The sequence below is a fragment of the Plecotus auritus genome, assembly GCF_963455305.1.
Source record: "Plecotus auritus genome assembly, chromosome: 2".
Classification (NCBI taxonomy): Eukaryota; Metazoa; Chordata; class Mammalia; order Chiroptera; family Vespertilionidae; genus Plecotus; species Plecotus auritus.
The window spans coordinates 13,345,094-13,367,774 of NC_137771.1; the positions used below are offsets into that span (position 1 = coordinate 13,345,094).

The 22,681-nt window shown below is 55.3% G+C and overlaps 1 protein-coding gene across 2 annotated transcripts in view; it reads right to left on the reverse strand.

Moving 5' to 3' along the window:
- HSPG2 (heparan sulfate proteoglycan 2) overlaps window positions 1-22,681 on the reverse strand; it is a gene marked incomplete at its 5' end in the record, with an annotated part of 102,186 nt that overhangs the window by 48,230 nt on the left and 31,275 nt on the right. The window contains 28 exons of one of the 2 annotated variants that reach the window (XM_080655376.1): window positions 223-309; window positions 682-809; window positions 926-1,039; window positions 1,204-1,315; window positions 1,969-2,087; window positions 2,209-2,388; window positions 2,580-2,756; window positions 2,873-3,013; window positions 3,844-3,911; window positions 4,370-4,428; window positions 4,518-4,604; window positions 4,925-5,052; window positions 5,903-6,050; window positions 6,144-6,340; window positions 6,442-6,621; window positions 7,124-7,287; window positions 9,573-9,719; window positions 9,813-9,964; window positions 10,059-10,203; window positions 10,369-10,500; window positions 11,541-11,660; window positions 11,753-11,986; window positions 12,247-12,375; window positions 13,930-14,090; window positions 14,394-14,452; window positions 14,554-14,663; window positions 20,190-20,234; window positions 20,717-20,852. In XM_080655376.1, the coding sequence (XP_080511502.1) occupies window positions 223-309; window positions 682-809; window positions 926-1,039; window positions 1,204-1,315; window positions 1,969-2,087; window positions 2,209-2,388; window positions 2,580-2,756; window positions 2,873-3,013; window positions 3,844-3,911; window positions 4,370-4,428; window positions 4,518-4,604; window positions 4,925-5,052; window positions 5,903-6,050; window positions 6,144-6,340; window positions 6,442-6,621; window positions 7,124-7,287; window positions 9,573-9,719; window positions 9,813-9,964; window positions 10,059-10,203; window positions 10,369-10,500; window positions 11,541-11,660; window positions 11,753-11,986; window positions 12,247-12,375; window positions 13,930-14,090; window positions 14,394-14,452; window positions 14,554-14,663; window positions 20,190-20,234; window positions 20,717-20,852 (3,659 nt within the window). Of the gene's footprint in view, window positions 1-222; window positions 310-681; window positions 810-925; window positions 1,040-1,203; window positions 1,316-1,968; window positions 2,088-2,208; window positions 2,389-2,579; window positions 2,757-2,872; window positions 3,014-3,843; window positions 3,912-4,369; window positions 4,429-4,517; window positions 4,605-4,924; window positions 5,053-5,902; window positions 6,051-6,143; window positions 6,341-6,441; window positions 6,622-7,123; window positions 7,288-9,572; window positions 9,723-9,812; window positions 9,965-10,058; window positions 10,204-10,368; window positions 10,501-11,540; window positions 11,661-11,752; window positions 11,987-12,246; window positions 12,376-13,929; window positions 14,091-14,393; window positions 14,453-14,553; window positions 14,664-20,189; window positions 20,235-20,716; window positions 20,853-22,681 lie in introns of both variants that reach the window. The other variant, XM_080655377.1, reaches the window with a different exon arrangement.

A 22,681-nucleotide genomic window follows, 5' to 3' on the forward strand; every position in this document is an offset into this window, starting at 1 on the left:
TCAGGGATGTTGGGGTTGGAGGTGAACTGCAGATCTCCAAGGACCTCAAATGGCAGGCTTAAGGTTGAGGCTCTCCGGGAAAGGAGCTGACCATGTTTTGGGGGCTTGTGTATGATGAGTGGGAGGCTTCTGTTCCCTCCAGGTCAGGAGGACTGGGCCCAGCCTGACTCCAGGGGCAGCCCCTCCTGCATGCCACCCACCCTGCTAGTCGACCCGCCTCACCTCTCACAGTGACGCCCACTGTGGCCTGGGGAGCAAGCATCACAGGTAGGGTGGCCGTCTGTGTCCAGAAAGCAAGTGTGGGTGGCCCTGAGAGTTTGGGGGCAAATTTCCAGTTAGAAGGTCAGCAGCTCTTTCTTCAGGACCAGGGGAGTAGGGAGGGGAAGGAGGGGCATGGGCACTAACATATTCTGAGTGCCAGGCACTTTACTAAGAGCTCCATGTGCATCATCTCATTCAATTCTTACACAAGGAAACAACTGTAGTACATCATTATCCCATTTCACGAGGAGGCTGAGGCCCAGAGAGGGAACGTGGATCATATCTTAAAATGACACACTGAGGAAGTTGTAAGGCCAGGATTGAACCCCTGCCTTTCAGGAGGGCCTGGGAGGAAGGGAGTCTGGGAGGGAGCAGTAGACATTTCAGGAAAGGGCAGGTACAGGCAGGGGTTGGACGCACTGGCCAGCAGAGGGGGCTCCATAGCATGGGCATGGCTGGCAGTCGTGTGGTGTCCCTTGTTGGGCGTCCCCGTAGTATCCCGGTTGGCACTGCTCACACCGAGGGCCCTCTGTGTGGTGCTGGCAACCCTGAAGGGGCAGAGCATGGTTAGGGATGAGCCCCCAGAGGCCACAAGCCCAGGCCCCAGATCCCATCAGCTGCTGTCACTTCCCCCTCCTGGGGTAGGAAGGAGGGTGAAACCCACCTGGCAGTCGCCTGTTTCGGGCTCACAGACCTCCGTGTGGCCATGGCAGCTGCAGCGTTCGCAGGTGCCCAGGTAGAGCCCGCTAGGCATGCGTGTGTAGCCGGCGTCACAGTCCTGGGGGCAGGAAGATGGCAGTGAGAGGACCTTCCTCAGCAGGACCCATTCTGGGCAGGGACCACTGGGTGGAGAGGCTGGGGTGGGCTTGGGAAGGTGGAAAGAGCTAAAGGGAGCACCATGAAAGGAGCTGGCTGGACAGGTGTGTGGGACCCAGGGCTCACCTGGCAGGATGGGCCACGGTACCCGGTGGGGCAGGTGCACTGCTCCACTTCCAGTGCAGGGTCCTGGCCAGTGTCCTCAGGCACAGCCACGTCCATGCTGATGCCCGAGATCCTGGGTGTGACAAAACCCAGTGAATGAGCACTCGCTCTGTGCCAGGCATCTCTGGAATCCCACAGGCGATTATCTCATTCATCCTCCCAATAGCTCTGTCATGAGGCTACTGGGCCCCATCCAGTTCCCTAACTAGGCGTCCATCCCCCAGCTGCTGCGAGGACTGTGGCGAATGGCTTGCACCTGCAACTGTCTCCAGAGAACACACCTTCCTCGCCCAGAAAGGTCACACCACCCCGGGGTGACGGATGACAGACTGACCCAGGCACAAAAACTCCTTTGTCTCAAAGCAGGATGACTCCGAAGGGTTCCATGGGGATGAAGTGGAGGCTCCACCTGAAACTACTTCCTGCCTTCTGACTGGGTGCCACTTCCCCCTTCTGTGTCCCTCTCTCCCTCCTCCCCACAGGTTCCCCCTGTGAACCATGTGCACCCCAATACCCATTTCAGGCTTTGCTTCTAGGGAACCCGACCTGAGACAAGCCCTGTGAGGGAGGCACTGTTATAATCTCCATTTTACAGATGGGAAAATAAGGCACAAGATGCCCACACCGCCTGCAGGAGTAGAGCTGGCAGTCTGGCGGCACCGCATCACACCGAGACTGGAACCGCCTGCGCAATTCCCCTCTGTCCCCCTGCCCATTCCCACACACCTGCTCTCAGCTGGCTGCTGGCTGTAGGATGCCTGGATCAGGAGAGTATCAATGCCCGCCAGTGCCATCAGCAGATGCTCCCGGGTGGCCGGCTGCCCATCAGGCCGCTGCCATGCTTGCTGCCAAGGCAAGGATACATGTGCTACAACCCCTGACATCCTGGGATACTGACACCCCTGAGTGGGACAAGCAGGGGGCCTGCCTCCTCCTCCGGAAGGCTCCTGGGACGCTGTTGCTCACCTCCCGGAAGGGCACAGTGAAGGTGCTGGGCTGGCCGGGGCTAGGCTCCTGGGAGGAGTGATGCTCCAAGACGATGCCATTGCCTTGCAGTACCACCAATGGCTGCCTGTGCAGGGGCAGCGAGCCAGGCTGGGGCTGCTGGGTCACTGTGAAGCGCAGCTCTCCTCCATAGGAGGTCACCTGGGGCACGGGGTGAAGAGGCGCTCAGCTGAGGTCCCCACAGTTGGACCGGCCGCTGCTCCAGCCTCCCACCGCTCCCACCACCTTTCCCACCTCTTCTCCCAAGGCATTGCAACACTCCTGCTTCTGAGCCTTTGCCTGTGCTGTTCTTGCTGCCTAGAATTCCTTTTCTTTTCCCGTCCCCTGCCTACCTTGTCCCCCCGGAAACATGAAGGGAGGTTCCAGAAGTGGGGTCCAGATAAGAGGCTGTGGAAGGAGGAGAAGACCAGTTCCCCAGGCGAGGGGGATGAGATGCCCATGCTGGTGGTGTGGGTGCCCGCAGCATTGGTCAGGCTGAACTGACTGGGTGCCTCGGAGGTCCCATGCACCTGGAAGAGGAGAAGAGGCCAAGGTGGGGCTGTGGCCTGGGACTGGTGCTGAGTCCACCCAGCCCTGAGCTTGGCGGTCCCGCCTGTTTGCCCACCCATCCACCTCGAGTAGATACCTGGGCGCGGGTCCAAGAGGAGCTGGTGCACTGGCGACTGACGCCCATGCAGAAGCACTTCAGGCAGCCTTCAGAGTTGCGGGCACTCAGGTGGAAGGAACCAGTGACACACTCATTGCAGAGACGCCCCACCACGTTGTTCTGCAAGCACAGAGCTGGGAGCTGCAGGATGGCCCACGGGAGGGGCTGCCTGGAGCTTCCGGCCAAGTCCGCCCACATTCAGATGGGCACCCAAGGCCAGGGGGAGCCATAGAAAGAGCACATGCATGAAGAGTCAAAACCATGTGAACAGTAATTTCCACTTAAAGGGAGCTTATGCAACCAATCATGTCCCCCTTTTCTCTTTAGTTGCTAGAGGGCTCACAAATAAATTTAGATTTAAAATATAGCAGGTTGGTTATAATAATTACTGCTACCGTTTATGGAGTGTTTCATGCACTTTGCTAGTTTCTGTTCAACCATCATCTCATTTAACTCCTCTAAGTACCTTGAGAGATATGTGATAGCTCCATGCTTCACATGAGGAAACGGAGGCTCAGGGATGCAAAATGACTTACACAAAGTTACTTGGTTTGCTAATCCACTCTGGGATTTAAGGTTGGGGTGCTTGACTCCAAAATCTGTTCAGTTCTTTTTTCCAGTGACACTCAATGCAAATGACTGCCCTCCACTAAGCTTCTATTTCCTCTCCTGTAAACTGGCAATGCTAATACCTACCTCACCATGTCCACGTGAGAATTAAAGTATGGCTGAAGCAGATACAGATACAATGGGTGTACAAAGAATGACTAGCAGAGGACTTGGGACCTGAACCTGGGTCACCTGACTCCCCAACCACCTCTCATGAGGTGAAAAACCTGCCAGCCAGACCCATCAGCCTCTGGCTAGGCCACCATCCACCAGCCAAGGAGCTATGGAGAGTACGTGTCCTCTCCCAGGTCCTTGGGGTGCGATAGGGGAGGCATGCATACCTTACAGCGGCAGGCCTCCCCGGAGGTCTCCAAGGTGCCTCGCTCATCACAGCGTACAATCTCCTGGCCTGGAGGCACAAAGTGGGTTTGGGCAGGGTAGGAAGAAATGACAGGGACATACACTGAGTGGCCAGATTATTATGCGTTCAAAGATCATAATAATCTGTCCACTCAGTGTGTGTGTGTGTGTGTGTGTGTGTGTATTAAAAGGCTAATATGCAAATTGTCCCCTCGACCAGGAGTTCGACCAGCAGGCAGGCAGGCCAACCGTCCATGTCCCTGCCCCCTGGCCAGGCTGGCCGGACCCCACCCATGCACGAATTCATGCACGCACCGAGCCTCTAAAATATATACAGATATACTGAGTGGCCAGATTATTATGCGTTCAGAGATCATAATAATCTGGGCAGACGGGGGACAGACTGGGACAATTCCTCAAGGATCATGGGGTTTATGGTAGGCTCCAGGACTGGGGCCTGGTGGGCAGCCAGTGGGGAGGCCAGGGGAAGGTGGCTAAGATACTCACTGGTGGGCTTGCACTTCCCGCCTGGCTGGATGGGGTTGCCCTTATATCCAGGGGCACAGCTGTGGGGGAGAGTGAGTCATGAGTGGCACTTCCATGCCCCACCCCCCGGTCCAACCTGCTTTCCCTAGCCCCCACCGGCCTCTTTTACCTCTCACAGCGGCGCCCTGTGTAGCCTGGGGCGCATGCATCACACGTGGCTTGGCCATCTGTGTCCAGGAAGCAGGTATCTGAGAATCTATGGGGATCAAGTGGAGAGGACACGGAACAGGCTACAGAGATAGGCCAGGCCAGGCCTTACCGTCCCACATGGGAAATGACCACTGTTCACACAGACACAGTCATAATGTCATCTTGTTTCCCACCTGTTCTTGATCTGCAGCCTCATAACAACATAGGAAGGCAGATGGCCCATAGAGGTCAAGGGACATAGAACAACTTAGTGGCCAGGTTAGGGTTTGAACTCAGGCCTCCCACCTCTTTGCCTAGAGTATGCCCCAGTTTGTTACACTGCCCACTCACCCAGACATATCCGCCCCATCCCGAGCTGGGTCCTACCTGCGGGAGGCATCAATGTACGGGCAAGGGCAGGGCCGGCAGGCCGTAGCTGTGCCCTTTGTGGCATCCCCAAAGAAGCCGGCCTTGCATTTGTTGCACTGTGGCCCCTCGGTGTTGTGCTGGCAATTCTGGGAGGAAGGGAAGGGAGTGGCTCAGACTCTATAGAGCAGCCCTCTGCCCCCAATGTGGGGCCACACTGAACCAGATGGGCTCCACGAGGGTGGGCCTCTGAGGCTGTCTGGCCCCGCCTCCCCCATCATGCTGAAATTACTCCACAGCTTTGCAGACAGGGAAGCATCCAGCTGTATCCTGATGAGGGGCTCATCACCTCACATGGCAGCCAAACACCGGCTTTCTGCTGACCTAAGCCTGCCTCCCTCTTCTAATCTGCACCCACTGGCCAGGTCTGCCCTCTGGAGCCGTTCCTTCTACCCTTGACAGCTCTTCAGAGATTTGGAGATAAAAGTTTTCCCTGCTTGAGCCTTCTCTTCTGTCAGCTCCATAATCCCATTTCTCTCCGTTATTCCTCCGAAATAACAGGATTTACAGGCTCCTTTGTTTTGCATGATACTCTCCAGCATTGATTTTTAAAAATATACTTTTATTGAATCCAGAGAGGAAGAGAAAGATAGAAATATCAATGATGAGAGAGAATCATTGATCGGCTGCCTCTTGCATATCCCCTACAAGGGATTGAGCCTGCAACCTAGACATGTGCCCTGACTGGGAAACAAACCAGGGAATCAAACCAGCGACCTTCTGGTTCATAGGTCGATGCTCAACCACTGAGCAACATTAGCCAGGGCTCCAGCATTGGTCTGACCAGGGTGGGAGAAAGCAGGACTTTCACTTCCTTCATCTGAACATTGCATCTCTGTTAATGCATCCAGAGGTCACAGTAGCTTGTCTGGTGGCCATGACCCCCGTCTTTGTCCCCTGCCCCTACCCAGTGTCCAAATGCCAGCTGGTACTACTCACCAGACAGTGGCCATACACAGGGTCGCAATAGGTGGCGTGGCCATTACAGTTGCAGCCAGAGCAGGTACCCAGGTAGGGCCCTCCTGGCACCCGGGTAAAGTGGGCATCGCAGCTCTCGCAGGATAAACCAGAATAGCCAACAGGGCACCTGTGGACAAAGGACCGAGACAGTGGCTGCAGGAACTGTGAGGTCCTGCTGTTTCTCTCCTATCCTTGCCAGGGTCCCAGCTGGGTCAGGCACCTGCACTCCTCTACGCTGTGGGCACGGCCGTGGCTGGTGGCGTAGGTGACAGTGGTATCCATGGCGATGTCGCTCAGCCCCACGCTGGCCATCTTGGCATTATACACTGTCTGGATGAGCACAGCCTCCAGGCTTTGCAGCACCTGCATCATCTCCGCCCGCTGCACTGGCTGGCCAGACTCATGGACCCAGTGCTCCTGGGTGCAGACAGAGGTGTGGGGGCGGAGAGGTCACCCGTCAGCGCCTGCCCAGCCTGCATCCCCTTACCCCCAGCCCTGACGGCTCAGGCACAACCCACCTCAGAGAACTGGACTTGGCGCTGGTTCAGAGCACCAGGTTGGGTGGGCGTGTGGCCTCGAGAGAGTAGGCGATATCCGGCACCCACAAGAACCACATCCGGCCGCTGCACTGGCTCCAGGGTGCCTCGTGCCAGCTCATAGCGTATCTTGTAGCGCAGCGAGCCACCGTAGGAGTCCACCTGGCCAAGACAGAGCAAATCAGGGCAGGGCAGCCCTGGATATGCTTAATGCCCATTGTGTGTTCAGCCATCCCTCCCCGTCACTCTGCAACCTGGTGATCACTGTGTGCCTGGCATGGAGCTGGGCACAGGGAGCAGAGATGGGTGGGACCTGGGCTCTGCCTTTGGGGTACGCAATCCAATGTGGTGAGGAATATGATAATTCTATGCAAAAGATGCCCAGGGAGACCTGAGGCGGGGCCCTTATTTCAGTCCTGGTGTGGAGGTGGTCCAGGAGGGTTTTCTGAAGGCTGAGTCGGCTGGCATTCCTCCCAACTTGAGAGGGGCAGGCAGGATGAAGAGCTGCTGCCCATGGGGGCTGTGCTGAGGCACGGCACCTTTCCCCACAGCTGAGTCTTCCCTGCCGCCCACTGGCTTCAGGAGGAGGAAAGCCAGGCAGGTTCTGGGCATGTGAGGAGGGGCTTCGCCCCCTTCTTATCCAGGTGGCAGCTGGACCCCTCACCTTGTTGCCCAGGAACTGCTCGGGCAGAGCCCAGAAAGAGTCATGAACCAGGAAGCGTCGGGAAAGGTCAACCAGCTGGAACTCCTGCAGAGCAGTGTCGATCTGCAGCTGAGTGGAGGAGAGGGGTGGCATGCTGGGCTGCGAGGGCATCAGCACCTTCACGCCTGTGGGTGGCAAGAGGGAGGGGTTGAGGGCCATAGCATGTGACTGCCCAAGATACCATCTTAAAAGATGGGAAAGTTCTGGGAGAAATCTGATTTAGAGAGAACTTCAGTCTCTTTCCCAAAATTAAAAAAAAAAAAAGCAGTGTCTTTCTCTTCCTGAAGCTTTGGCACAACATTCCCCAAAGCATGCTCTGGGGAGAGCCAATGCTGTAGAATGATGGTTGGGGACTATTTGGGAACCACGGGGTCAAAGAAAGGTCAAAGGGATTCTTTGTAACAGGACTTCTCAGACCCTTTTGCTTGCCAATAGGTCCAGGAACTATAAGGGTTGGAACAGCCCTCAGGGGGGCAGTAAAGAGCTATACCGGACTGAAGAATAGGTACCCAAGGCTTGGTTCGGCCACCCTCCAGATATGAGTCTGGGCAAAAGCCTCAGTTTTCCTATATGTAAAATGGGGTAATAGTGGCTTGCCTGACAGGGTTATTAAGAAGGTAAAATGAGCAGACTGATAAAAAATGCTTAAAACAAAGTGTGGCACAGAGGAAGTGCTCAAAAAACGGCTATTATTGCTGCTGTTGGATGGTTAGCTGTTGCTACTCTAACTGCAACAGGTCATCTAATCTAACCCTCTCCTACACACACAGGAATTCTCTCCAGACCTCTAGGGTAGCACCAACCGTCCAAGAGAAGATTCTGTGGTGATGGAAATACCCTCTATCTGTACTTCCCAATATGTTGGCCACTACCCACATGTAGCTACTGGGCACTTGTAATGTGGCTAGAGTGACCGAGGAACTGAATTAATTTATTTAAATTTAAGTAGCTACACGTGGCTAATGACTACCACACTGGACAGCTCTAGGGGACGGGGAGCTCATTACTTCCAAAGGCAGTTCCTCCCAAGTCTGGACATGACTCTCAGATAGTTCTTTACCCTGCTTCTGTATCTGTCTACACCTGCAATAGCTTTTCCCCTTGACCCTAAATGTCCCAGCAACCATGGAGGAGCCCAGCCCCTCCTCTGCAGAATGAGCATACACAGCCCCCAAGACCAGGCCACACTGCCCCACGCCTCCCTCCCTCCCTCCCTCCCAGGGATGTTTTTAGGCTCCCCTCTACCCTGGTCACCATCCACGTTCAGGCCACCTACTCACCATTCTGATTCCATTCAAACAGGCCTCTAAAACAGCTGTGACACACTTCCCCCAGCCCCAACCTCTAAGAGCCTCGAGGTCCTTATATGAAAATGGTATAAACAGCCGCAACCTTGCCAGGACTATTAGCCACCCAACAACTGTGTGAGTTGAGCCACAGTGCCAATTGAGTGCTTGTGAAATGGTGCCCATGGCCATTATTGTTCTAAATATACCAAGGGAACAACTTAGGGAGGTAATTACATTTTATAAGTCACTTTGAGGTTCCTTAACCAACAAAGGGACATCATAGGCGACATCTGTTGAGTGCTTACTGTGTAAGGCGCTAAGCCTTCCACTTGCATTTAACCTTCTGTGATGGAGGTAATGAGATGAAGGGCTGGCTGACTAACATCAGGTGGTAAATGACAAAGCGGGGACTTGAACCCAGGTCTGTCTGATGTCTGGTCTCATGCCATTCTGCCTCTCAAAGCAAGAGAACTGAGTCCAGCTGCCTGCCTTTATGTTTGGGAAAACAGGCCCAGAGAAGCCAAGAGACTTGGCCAAAGTCACACAGGCAGTACTTTGGTGCGGCTGGAGGTCAGCCCTGGGCTAAAATGCCAAAGCCTGGGCTCTTATGCTCTGGGGACAATGACACCTCTCAATCTGTCAGGATGAGGAAGACAGTAGGGAATACTTTCTGGGCACTTACCGTGGACCAAGTGCTATTCTGAGAGGCTGACATATATTAACCCACTAAGTCATTACAACTACCTAGGAGTTATTATTTTCTCCCCATTTTGTAGATGAGAAAACTGAGACACAAGATGGGCTTGACCAAGGGTACACAGGCAGTAAGGGCCAGAGCCAGGATTTGAACCAGGAATCTGATGCCAGAGCCCATCCTCTTTACAACCTGAAGCAGGCAAATGTCAAGTGTGGATTTGGCTTTTCCTAAAAATGTTTGTTTTCCCCCTGAAATGCCTTTCTCAACAGGACTCGGCATTTCTTCAACAACCTTGTATCCCTTCCCAGTGCTGCTGTTCCCCCATGTCTTCCCTCCCTCTGAGCCCGCTGGAGCCTGGTGCCTGCCTCCCACCCCCGATAGTGCCCGTCCACCTGCCCACCCACCCACCCACCCACCAACGCACCCTTGAAGTCATCAGGCTGGTCAAAGCGCAGCCGGATCTGGTCTCGGAAGCGGCGGCTGCTCTGGCACACGTTGGTAACCCCAAAGCAGAAGCAGGGCAGGCAGGAGGCGCTGTGCTCCAGGTAGAAGTGCCCATCAGCGCAGGGCCCTGCTGGGCGGCATAGGAGTGGGCTGCAGCAGGCCCCAGGCAGGCAGCCCTGGCTCACCCCCTTGCCCGTGCCCTCCAACCCGATGGTGGTACCTCGCTGAGGAATGAGCTCCAGGACACCGTCAGGAATGCCGAACACCATGCCTTGGGCATTCATGGCCTCACAGGTGTAGGCACCCTGATCTGCCTCCTTCACGTCTCGAATGATCAGCGTGCCTCGGCCTCCCTCACTGGTCACTGTCACCCTGATGAGTCCCAAGACAGAGGTAGGGTCAGGCCTGGGCCATTGGCCCAGCCTCCTCTACATCCCCAGCCCCCAACCCAGGCCCAGGGCCACACCTAGGATGAGATGGGATGTGGCCCCAGTTGAGTCGCCAGTTGATGATGGGGGTGGGGACACCAATGGCCACACAAGTGAAGGTCACTGTCTGGCCCCGGGAAGCCTGGATCAACTCCTGGGGAGGGGTCACCACCTGGGGAGGCACTGGAAGACAGGAGTAGATGTGAGGGGTGTGAGGGGCAAAGGGACAAGAAGTTGGGGGATGGATCAGAGGAGCCAGGCAGAAGGAGGGCTGGGGCTGAGACTATAGAGACGGGCCAGTGGAAACCAGCCCAGGGCCCCCATCTCGCGCCCCAGCTCCCTGCTCACTACAGCCAATCTCATCGCTGCGGTCCGAACAGTCGCTCTCCTTATCACAGTGGTAGCTGGCTGCGATGCACTCGTTTGTGGAGACACAGCGGAACTGCATGGGCCCACACACGTCCTCGGGGCGCTTGGCAGCTGGGGGACAGAGCAGGTGGTGTGGGCAGAGGGTGGACCACCCCCATTTCTGACCTGTGCCCACAGCCCCACCCTGTCCACCTTCCCCAGGTGTTCTCAGGGTCACTCTCTCATCTCGCTCACGTGATACACAGATGCCCCAACCAGGCCCAGACACTTGCCACAATACTGCTCACAATGTCACCATCATCAAGGTGGCCATCAAACAGCTCATCACATTACCCTGCTCCCCCACCCCACCCCCTCACTCCTTTGACTCTTTCCCTGCTCCTAGACAACAGATAGGTGGATGCAGTGGGAAAGATGACAATGAATGGATGGATAAGTGGAGAGATGGATGGGAGGAAGGATGTTGAACAAATGGATGGATGGACAGATGGGTGGATAGATGGACAGTGAATGGGTGGATAATAGAATGGATGGTGAGATGGACAGGAGGATGTTGAATAGATAGGTGGATAGACAGATGAAGAGCTTTGCAGCTAGACAGTGGTGGATGGATAGTTGAATGAAAGGGTGGGCAGATAGATGGGAGGAAAGAAGGATGCTGGACAGATGGACAATGGACAGTTGAATAGACAGATAGATTAAGAGCTGGGCTGATGAAGGAACAAATAACTCAGAACCAGCTCTAGGTGAAAACCCTCAAGGCCCATAAGGGGAATGGGCCTTTGACTCACACATACATCAAGGAACCCATGAGCAAGGGACCCTGGTGTATATATAAATCCCTCTTGGCCACTCATCCGACCCATACACAAGCATAAATAACAAAGACAAGATTAATGGTAACAAAATAAAGAAAAGAAAGAGAGAGACATTAACCATGGGCAATCTGCCCAGACTGCTTGCTACAAAGACCAGCTCAGAGCCAAGGGCTCTCAATGCTGGGGTCAGAGAGAGATGAACCTTAAAGTTTGTCCCCAGGGCCTTCAACACTCAGCCAGGGAGAGTAAACAAACCTACCCAAGAAGGGACAGAACAGGGGTGAACCAGGCCAGGGCAGGGCAAGGACGTCAGGCAAACCCTGGGACACTCACGGCAGTTGGCCTCATCGGTGTGGTCCTCACAGTCAGAGTCGCCATCACAGCGCCACAGCTTGAGGACGCAGTGCCCGTTTCCACAGGGGAACTCGTTGGGTTCGCAGGGCGGCGTGGGGCCTGAATGAACCAGGCAGGGTTCAGCCAGAGGCCCGCCCCTGGCCAGGTCCCCAACCCTGAGCCCCCTCCCTCTGTCCTTGCCCAGTCCTCACCACAGTCCAGCTCATCACTGCCATCCTTGCAGTCCTCTTGCCCGTCACAGACAGAGTCTTTGGGGATGCAGTGCCCACTCTGACATGGGGTTTCATGGGGCCCACAGGGCCTGTCAGGACGGGGAGCCAGGGTGACTGGAAGTAGCCGTGTGGTGGTTGTCTCTGGCCGGGGTGTTATAGGTGAAGTCTCCGCCACATGGGGTGGTATGGAGCTGATCTCTGGAACTGGCTCTTCTGTGGACACAGCCCACTTGGCGTTGGCAGGGGGTGTGACTCCTCACCCCTTGCCCCCGACACTCCCCAGGCCCTCCCTGCCACACACATCCAGTGCCCTGGCCCTGACCCTGGTATCACCCTTCTATGTCCCTGCCCACCTTCCTCAGACCCCTCTGCCTGCACCCAACCCTCATAACCCCGATTGACTTGCAGGCCCAGGCATATCCTGACCCTTCCCTGGCATGTGCAGGCCACTGTGCCCCCAGGCAGTCCCTCACCACAGTTGAGCTCATCAGACATGTCCCTGCAGTCAGGCCTCCGGTCACAGCGATACTCCAGGGGCACACACTCATTGTGGCTGTGGCAGGCAAACTCAGTCTCGGTGCACACTCTGGAGATCTGGGGCACTGTGGGATTGGAGGGGGTCAGAGGGGCAGGGGGAAGGTTGATGGGAGGCGTCAAGGACAGCTCAGGCACTGCCAGGCTGGGTGTGGGCTTTGGTGCCCTGTGTCAGGCCATGTGGTTTTGGTCAGACTCAGCAAGGGCAAGGAGCACGTGGTGGACACATCCACAGCACACATGAGACACATGTATGGCACAGGCCTCACACACAGTTAACATGCCACACACATGCAACCACCACATCACACACATGCAGGCCACAACCTGGCCCAGAGAGGATAAAGAGGAAGAGGAGAAGGGGTGGCTTGTGGGCTATGCCCAGCCATCTTGCCCTCATCCTTCCTTCCCCTCCACCTATTAACTTCAGTTACTCTGCTGGGCCTGGGTCTGGCTTACACTCTCACCTGGTGTCACTGCGGCCGCCACAGCGGCCAAGGGGGGCGGGGGTGTCTGTGCTGGAAAGGAAGGGGTGATCAGCAGCCATCCCCCCTGGGACCTGGGACCTGGGAGCTGCAGGGCTGGGCCAGGCCCATCCCACCATCCCTAGTCCTGAAGACTCATTGAAAAATGAAGAGGACTGGACGCCCTGCAATCTTCAGACCGGGGCTTGGGGATGCCAAAAGAGCAAACCTGACCTTCGGGTACATTAATTAACAGTTTATGTGCAGAAGGAGACGGTGATGGCTGCACTACATTTTCCTCATTGGGCTACACCACGATAGGGAGTTTGTTCAGTTCTGAGTTCCACTGAGTCAGAGGAGTTGGAGTCTTCCCAGGAGAGGGGACTGAAATAGAGACAGCTGAGACCTGAGCCTATGAGGAATGAACTGGAACTGTTTAGCCTAGAGAAGAAAAGACTCAGGGACTCAAAATAGGAGACAGGATGCAATAAAAAGAACCCTGAGTCAACGGAGAGTACGAAGGCCCAGACTTTGCTTCTAACGGCCGTGTGACTTGAGGCCAGTTTCCTATTCTCTCTGAGCCTCAGTTTCTCATCTCATCTTATCATAGATTCTGGCAAGACTGGCATAGACAGGGTTTGGTTTAAGTCCTTGCTTTCTCCATTATCTGTGTATGTGGATCTGGACAAGTCGTTTTTCCTTTCTGGGCCTCAATATCCTCATCTCTAAAGCAGGAGGTATAATATCTATTTCACAGGAAATATTGTGAAGATCGAATGGGAGGCTGGAAAGAAGGGCATTACAGAGTGCCTAGCATGTATTCAATGCTCAGTAAGTAATTGTTGGTTATTATTAAACGCAAAAGTGTTTTGGATCTGAAAGTGCTGTATGAGGAAAAGATTACCTATTGTCAATGTATAGAGGTAGATGGAGAACAGAAATTGGGTCTAATAGGTACAAGTTAGAGGAAACAATGTATGCTCAACCCAAGACAAGACTGCATGAAGTTGGATGGGGCAGACTCATCAGGTGGTGAGCTCCCTGTCCCTAGTGGTGTGCAAGCCCAAGCTAAGACAGCCCATGTGGGGATACTCAAAAGGGATCCACCTGAGTCTCATAAACGGGAGGAGGTGGCCCCAGGCTCCAAGATGGGCTCACCTGTGCCCAGGTGTCGAAACTGGAATCCCTGGGGAGAGGTGGTGTAGGAGGCAATGGAGCCCCTGGAGATGACCGAGTGCAGCACCTCCTGAATCTGAGCCCCGTCTGCGTTCCCTTCGGAGCCCACGTCCAACTCCACAAAGACCCAGCCATCCAGCTCCCTACGGACGGGCATGGGGCAGGGGAGCAGGGTGAGAAAGAGGCCTGTGGTCTCAGCTCCTCCCTTGGTCCCATCGGATAGTTAGACCTCATCTCCTGACACTCTGTAGCCCAGGCAGGGCATGTTAAGGTCCCAATTGTCCCCCCACCAATTCCTGAATTTTCACCAATAGAGATTCACCTGATTAGACCTCTTCTGCCTCCCCTCCTAGTACCCAGGCTTCTCCCCCTCTTTGTCAGCTTCTTCCGGGTAACCCACCAGCCCCCAACCAGCTCCCAACCAGCCCCCAGGGGACCCTTCTCACTTGATGAACACCACACTGACAATCTGGTCTCCAGGAATCTTCAAGTACTCTGACTCCAGCTGGGGAGGGACACAGTGCCGTCAGCTTCCAGATGCCTTCACCCCACCCTCAGTCCTGCCCACCGACACCTGGGGAGCTCCCAAAAGCCCCTTCACCTCACCGTGTCTACCACAGCCTCGGATACTTCTCGGAAAGCCTGGGAGCTGGCGTCCTCCAGCTGAGGGCTGTAGTGGATGGAGCGGGTGAAATTCACCAGGGCTCGGAAGTAAACTGCAGAAAGGGGAGGAGAGGTGTGTCACTGTGTGGTGGCCTCAGACAGTTAGGCCGCAGGTGGAAATAGGGAGATGTTCCCCCAGGCCTCTTGCTGAGGCTGACACCTGTGAGCTTACAGCTTTGCCCGGCTCTGCCCAGCACGGCCCCTATCAGCACATACTACAGTGGCCCCAGCTAGTCTGCCCGGGGGTCAAAGCCAAGGCCCCACCTTTGAGTGAGGGGCTTCAACTAATAGGGAAAGTGGTCTGATCCAGAAATCAAGTGATGGTGCAGAAGAGGAGACCCCGGCAGCGCAGAGGAAGGCTAAACAAGAAAAGTGGCTTCCAGAGGAGGCTGGCCTAGCACAGAAATTACTTGCAAGTGACCAACATGTTTCCCCACTCTTCCCTGGCCAATTCCTCCTCACCCCTCAGGACTGCGCTCAGCTCAGCTATCACCTCCTCCAACCCTGGCTGGTTAGAGACCCCTCCTTGGGGCTCCCCCAGGCTCTCTGCTTCTCCACCAGAGCACCTTCTACCCCACCTTGCACAGTCCTGCCTGAATACCTGTGGATCCTAGAGCATCTTCATAAAAATCATGGGTTCTGAGGTCAGCCACATCTCAGACCTCACCTCTTTGAGCTTCCTCAGTCAATTGGGGACATTAATTTTATTAACACACTGGGCAGCTGGAGGGAATAAATGATATGCTTGCATGCACCTTCTCTCTGTGTGCTGATGCCGTGCCTGGCACGAAAAAAGGGCTAGAAAATCAGAAGCTGTTGTCACCTTTCCCTCTCTACTGCTAGACTATGAATTTGAGGCAGGTAGGGAGACTGCAGATCTCATGCATTCCTGTATCCCCAGTGTGTGCATCTAGCACAAGAGAGGTGCCTAATAAGTGATGGCTGAATCAATTCATATCAGATTGGTGTGAACAGATACATACACCTATCGTTTCTTAGTAACTACTATACATTTTATACAAATTACATCTCATAATGTTAATGAATTCATATAGCAGTTATAAATATAATATACGTTGCAAATGACTCATACATATGTACGTAAACACATATACCAGTTATTTCTTGAGCACCTATTAAGGACAAGATTTTTTAATGCATTAATTCTCAATGTCATGAATTAAGGTGTAAATCAAGCATGTCAAACTCAAAGGCTAACACAGGCCAAATGAACGAGGCATGCGGCCTGTGGATTGCGAGTTTGATATGCTTGGTATAAATTATAAATACTGAGTTGGAAGAAAACAAACTGAGTTGACATGAGTTACAAAAGAGTTTTAAATATGTACAAAGTGCTTAGCACAGAGCATGGCACACAGTAGGTACAAAATATTGTGACCAATTCCTATATGAGAGGCAGTGTAGCTTAGTGATTAAAAGCTCGGCTTCTGGAGCAAAACTGCCACTTACAGCCCTGTGACCTTGAGGAAGTTACCTCCACGGAGCCTCTGTTTCCTCATCTATAAAATGAGCGTAATAGTAGTGCCCACCCCAGAGTAAGAGTTGTGAAGAGTAAGTTAACAAATGTAAGGTGCTTATAACAGGGGCTAGCACATAGTAGGAGCTACATGAAGTTGGCTGCAATTATTCCCTCTGGTCTTTATGATGAACGGGAGGAATGAATTTGGTTTTATTTCTTCCCATCTGAGGGGGGCATGCATTGCTTTAACAAATCTATACGGAGGGCCTTCTGTATGCCACGCGGTGTTCTAGGCACAGGGCATGTAGCAGTGAACTCCGCAAATGACAAGTCCTGTCCCCACAGAGATCACTGTCCAGTGGGAGGAGAAAGGACATGAAACAAATGAGTATGGAATATGTGGAGGTAGGTGCTACTCTTCCTGGGGGGGCAGAGAAGGCCTTTCCTCAAAGGGCATGCTTGAAAGAAGGTAGTGAGCCACGGGGAGGTAGCTGAGAGAATAGCATTCCAGGCTGAGGGAACAGAAGCTGCAAAGTCCCTGAGGCAGAAGTGGGCTCAGAGAGGTGACAGAAAACCAGCCTGTAGGTGGCAGAGGAAGTGGTATCCGCTGGGCCTAACTACAGGTCTGTCCTCCTCCCTCTTCACTCTGTCAGGCCCATAGGTGTCCACGCCTCCAGAATCAGGACCCTGTCCCTCTGAGGCTCAGGCTGAGCAAGCCCGGGCGGAGGTGGCCGGTACAGGAGTAAAATTAAACTTCTACACCAAGAGAGGGTGCTTGTGAGGGCAGCACTGCCTGCTCTGAGCCACAGGGACCATGCCGGACTAGACTCCTGGGGGCCAGGCGGGTGGGGCTCTGGGGGCCAAAGTATGGAAGCCACGAGCTTGGCCACAGAGGCCCCTTGTGAGCAGGCACAGAGGTCCATTGAGAGTCCCCCCCACCCTGGCCCCTGGCCTCAGCCCCACGGCACGGCGAGGGTGAGGAGGCTAGGCCTTTGCCCAGGAATGTGACCGCTCCACAAAGCCCCTTTCTCCTAGGGCCTGGGAAGGGCATGGACCCTCCAGCTTGACCCCACCCCCGGCTTTTTGCAAACCAGGGTAGGTCAGGGTGAGCCCTTCCCTCTTCCACCCTGGGATGTGTCCCTGCAGCCGGTGCCTGAGGGTTGGGGCAGGTGAGGCCTGTCTGTTTCAGGAACCAGCCTCCAGAGCTGAGGGTGCTGGAAGGGGGTGATGCTGCCAGAGCTGGGAGTGCTCACAGGGTGCCTGCCCAGGCCAGCCCTCTCCCTCCTAGTCCTCATTCTGACCCCATCTGGAGAGCTCACTCGGAGCCAGAGACTGGAGGGACAGGAGGCCCAGAGCTGCCTTGCACCCAGGTGGGGGTGTGGAATGCAGTCTACCCTCTTACTCCCCATGCTCACTCCCTGCTCACCAGAACTCCCACACACACCTAGGCCCCTGAACCCCAGCCCTGGGTCCCTTAGGTGGGCCCATGATCAGCCAGTCCTCAGGTGGACACAAGTTGCCTCCAGACTCTAGGGCCTTCCCCTCCAGAGGTTGCCACACCCATCCCTGCCCAACCAGTACCCCATGGGGACAACACCAGGCCCAGCCCACTTTGTTCAGACTGAGCGCCCAGATGGGGCCTAACTACATCCTGGGCAGGGCAGGGGAGAAGGTGGGCCAGCTGGGGCAGGGCAGTGGCTGGCCTGGCCCTCAGACCCTGGAGGGAGGCGCCTCTGAGCCTCAAGTGTGACAAAGTGCAAGCTGGGGAGGAAGAGATGAGGAAGAAAAAGGAGTGAGAAGGGAGAGCTGGGTGAGGGGGTGGGGAGGGAGAGAGAGAATGAGTCTACCAGGCTGGCAAGTCACTTACTGAGAGGAGACGCCTCATCAGGCTCCGAGACCATCATGCCAGACAGGGGTGGCCCAGGGCCTGCAGAGTGGAGCAGCAGAGAGGGAGACGAGGAGGGGCAGACACAGCAAGGCAGGCAGGGAGGACCAAAGGGAGAGACAGAGACATGAAGCGAGAAAGAAGACAACAGAGATTTGGAGACAGAGACACAGAGAGATGCAGACGGAGACATGGAGAAAGTGGGGGGAGAATGAGAGAGAGGCAGAAGAAAGTGAGGCAAAGACAGAGACACATGGGGGCAGGGGAGGCAAGCCAACGAGGAAGAAAGACACAGAGTGAGACAGAAGGATGAGGCACAGAGTAGGAAAGAGACAGCCCAGGCAGGGGAGGAGGGGAGCAGGAGAGACACGGAGACAGGAAAGACAAAGAGACAGGTCAGAAGATGGAAAAAAATTGGATGAGAGGAAGTGGGCAGGGGCTATCAAGGAGGGGCAAGCGGGAGGGGGTAGGGACAGGGCTGGGGCAGAGCCCTGCCAGAGGGAAGAGGAGAAGGGAGGTGCCATCTCTGAGGCTACATTCCAGGATCTGGCGTTGGCTCAGGGCCCAGGCAGGGGGCACAGCCAGGGTGGCCCCATCACAGTCAGCATGGCTCTCGCTCAGCAGCACAGGGAGGGCAGGGCTGAAGAATGTATGCTGAGCCCCTGGGAATCAGACACACCTGCTGCCATCCAGGCTAAGATTCAGCCCAGCTGCATGGAGCTGCCCCAAAGGCAGCGGGCGGGTGCCAGGGCTTGGGCCTAGAAGATCTAAAGCCCTACATCTTCCCACAGATCAGCCATATCCACAAGGAAGGGGCCCTACTCTCGGGCCCTCCCCAGCTGCTACTGCCCATCCCAACCCTTCTCCCACCCCTGGCCTCTCCTGCCCTCACAGCTGCTTCTCATGGGGGAGATGGGCTAGTAAACAACTCAGAGTGGGCAAAGCTGCTGTAGTGGGCAGCCCCATGGGAGGGGCTTTAGATATCCCAAATGGACAGGGTGGACCGGACCAGGCCCTACACTTGCAGGCCTGGCTTGGCAAGAGGCAGATCCCAGGGCCGCATCAGCACAGGCCACTCTGGGATGTGAGCTGTGTGCATGGGTCTACTTGACACCCACTCCTGGTCCAGCCCAGATCCCAGGCATCCTTAGCCCTGCAGAGGCCTGCACCTGGAAAAGCTTCAGGCAGTGTCTGAGTCCCAGGTGCCGGGAGGTCACAGTCAGGACTACTCCGCCCACAGGCCAACCCTCCTGTTTGCACTGGCTTAGGTAGGATGCCACCCTCTGGCATTTGGATGCCCCTGAGATGCCAGCTGAAGGGAGTCGACCTCACCCCTGGAGATGCCCAGGCCAGACTTGCCCCGTGGTGGGGGACTGTCCAGTGGTCAGGCTGAGCTGAGCCCCATCCTTGGCTCTGATCACAGAGTGCCCAGCACTGGCTCCCAGAGGTCAGTGGGGACTCTATAGAGCTGCTGGGACCTGTGACCAGCTAGTCCCTTTTCTACCCAGCATCCGAGGGTGGGAGGAAGCAGGGACTCTGAGCCCCCATTCCAGTGCTGGGCCAGCCCCTGCTCTGGCTGGCACTTCCGGTGCTGGCAGAGTGGGCAGCCGACAGAGCTCCTGATTCCTTTCCCTCCGTGAAGCCCAGCCCTCTTCCCCAACCTGGGAACCCTTGGCTTCCCAGAGACGACCTACCCTAAGGCAGGGTTCCCTCCCATGTCCCGGGTGAGGCTGACTCCCTCCTTCATCCCCCCATCAGCTCTGTTGGCCAGCCCTATGCCTCGGAGCCCCTCTGGCTGCCCACCCTGCCTGGGGTCCCCAGCTCTGCAGCAGTCCCCAGGAGGACTCAGGAAGAATGTCACATCTCAGCTGCCCTGGGAAGTGAGGATTTTGCTTTGAATGCTGAGTAGCTGGCTTTCAGTCCCTATCAGAACCGGGCATTTCTTATCTATAGCCATACCACCCTGAATGTGCCTGATCGCCTGATCACAGAACCCGGTATTTCCTGGCACAGGCAAGCACAGAACCTGGCCACGCACGACCTTGCAGGGACCTGCACACAGCTGTCACTTAGGAGGTACAAGGCCACCTTCACAGCAGGACCAAGGACCCGCAGGGCCCTTGGTTCCAGAGATAGGGCCTCTGTGGCTGGGAAGACCTGCTCTGGACTTTTCCAGGCACAGGATGGGGCCTCTAGGATGGACCAGCAACTTACCCATCTGGAAGTCCCCACTGCCCACGTCTCCACTGCCCAGGCCATCTGTAAGCAAAAGAGAGACTTATTCAGCAACAATATTTGGTGAGTAACTACTAGATGTCAGGCACTGTTCTGAGCATATAGTGGGGAAGGTCAAACACAACTGTTACCTCCTGCCCCAGCCTAGGGAGGGCTGGCCAGGGTGCTGGGGGAGAGGGACCAGGCCAGACTGGCCTCCAGGTGAGGACAGGAGAGATGGAATAGGGCAGGAACTGTCCTCCACCACCTTCCCCATCGGTCCTGACCATCCTTCCTAGGAGGGGACTGCGCAGCAGAGGAGCTGCCACTCTATCAGGGTCACACAGGTTGTAAGTGGAGAATCCTGGGGTCAGTGGGATCAGGGCTCAGGACATACACAGCTCTTAGCCCATCTTTTGAGGCGCTACTTTGGGCAAGCTTCTTGAGGCCTCTTTAAGGCCTAGTGGGGACAACCTGATTCTGCCCCTCACTCCCTCCACTCCCGGCCACCGGAACCCTCTGCCCACCTCCGGAGGCTTCGTCAGCCAGTAAGTCCTCGTCGTCAGAAAGGTCTGAATTACTCCAGCCAGCCCGGCCCGCTGTGACCGTCTCCGCGTCCTCAGGCAGAGACACGCCATCATATGCCCTTAGTCCATGGGTCACCTGTGGGAAACCACACAGATGACTGTGTCACACGCTCCAGCTCCTGCCAAGCCCAGGACCCCTCCCCTCCCTTCAAGAGGGACCCAGAGTCCCACCCCAAAGCCCTCCGGGGTTAAGTCAGATGTGGTTTGGCTAAAAGAGTCAGGCTGGGACTGAATCACTATTTTTGACGCAGCTTCCCCAAACTTCATTAGAGGCCCCAGAGCCCAACCCTGCAAATCCACAGTCTGAATTAACCCTCAAATTTGCAGACAATAAAATTAAAATCACTTTGGTAAGTGATGACTCTTCTTTTGGAGATACCCAGGACACGGGTTAGTGGGTAGGGGGACAGAGGCAGGTAAAGGGTGAGCTGGGCCAGCAAAGAGGGGAACATAGGCTAGTGGAAGAGTGGCCAGGGTCAGTGTGGATGGGGACAGAGGCAGAAACGGAGGGTGAGCTGTTGCCTCCAACAGCAGCTCCCAGCCAGGCCAACTTGGCCACCTCTTTCTGCCTCAATCTGGCCTCCAAATCTCCAGGCCACAGCGAACGCATTCCAGCCACGTTGGAGAAGTAGTTCTGGTGAGGGTGGAACCCGGCAGCTGGGCTGAATGGGGGCAGGTCAGGCATGGTGTCAACTGCACGTGACCTCAGGCTGCTGCTGAGCCCAGCACATGCTCCACGAGGGGCTGCTGAGACCCTGCACCCTGCAGGCCGGAGCAGAAGGGCCCCAGCAGCCATCACACCTGCCTGCCACAGGGGTGGGGGTGGGAGTGAATGCCTCTTTCCCTTAGACAAGATCAAGATTTTTCCAAATGAGTATTACCAATTCACTTAGAGGAAAACAAACCCAGCAGAGCCCCAGAGAACTTCAGAGCCCGCTCCCCTGACAAGTGTGCACGGGTTTGCTGTGACCCCATAATGCACATCCAGGCCGAGATGGCCTGGCTGGAGCGTCTCATGCCCTGCCCTGGCCTCGGCCCCTCGGGGGAGCCCAGCCCGGCCAGAAGGAAATGGTCTTGCTTGTGAAAACCAAACGCAGCCCTCACTGGCTGGATAAAGTGTGGCAGCAGGAGAGAGGCCTAGGGAGAAGAAAAAATTGAAGAAACAGCCTGTCCCTCTCGGCGCCCCCCCACCCCCAACTTCACAGTCCATGTCCTGGAGACTCTGGTCTTTTCTCACATTGGCCCCTTCCTTCCTTTGTTTATCGAGCTAAGTTCAATTGTCCTCCAAAATTCAGCTAAACATCATCTCCTTTAACTGCTCAGAAATAAAAGGAACAAATTGCGGACGTGCATGGCCACATGGATGAACCTCTAACACATTGTGCTGAGTGAAAGCAGCCAGACACAAAAGACTGTATGAAACTCTACAAGAAGAAGTCTAACCTACAGTGACAGGAAGAGCAGTAGCTGCCTGGGACCAGGGGTGGGGTGGGGCTGCCCAGGAAGGGGCACGAGGGAGCCTTTTGGACTGATGGTTCCCTGGGCACATATATATCCTTCTCATTACTGAACTGTACACTTGAAATTATGGATATGTTTTATTATGTTTTATAGCTCAATAAAGATGACTGAAAAGAAAACCTCTGTGAGACCTGTCCTGACTCCTTGCCTTTCCCTGAAACCTGCACCCCCAGGCTGGGCTCTGGGCCCTCTGGGGCTCACCCTGTAATCAAGCGCCTGTACCTCTGCTGAAATAGAAGCACCTTGAAGGCAGGGACTGTGATGAATTCATCTCTAACTTCTCAGTACCTGTATCCAATAAACACTTGAATGAATGAATGAATGAATGGACAAAAATGTCATCATCTATTAATTCTAGAAGCTTCCTGGAGATGACTTGCTTTG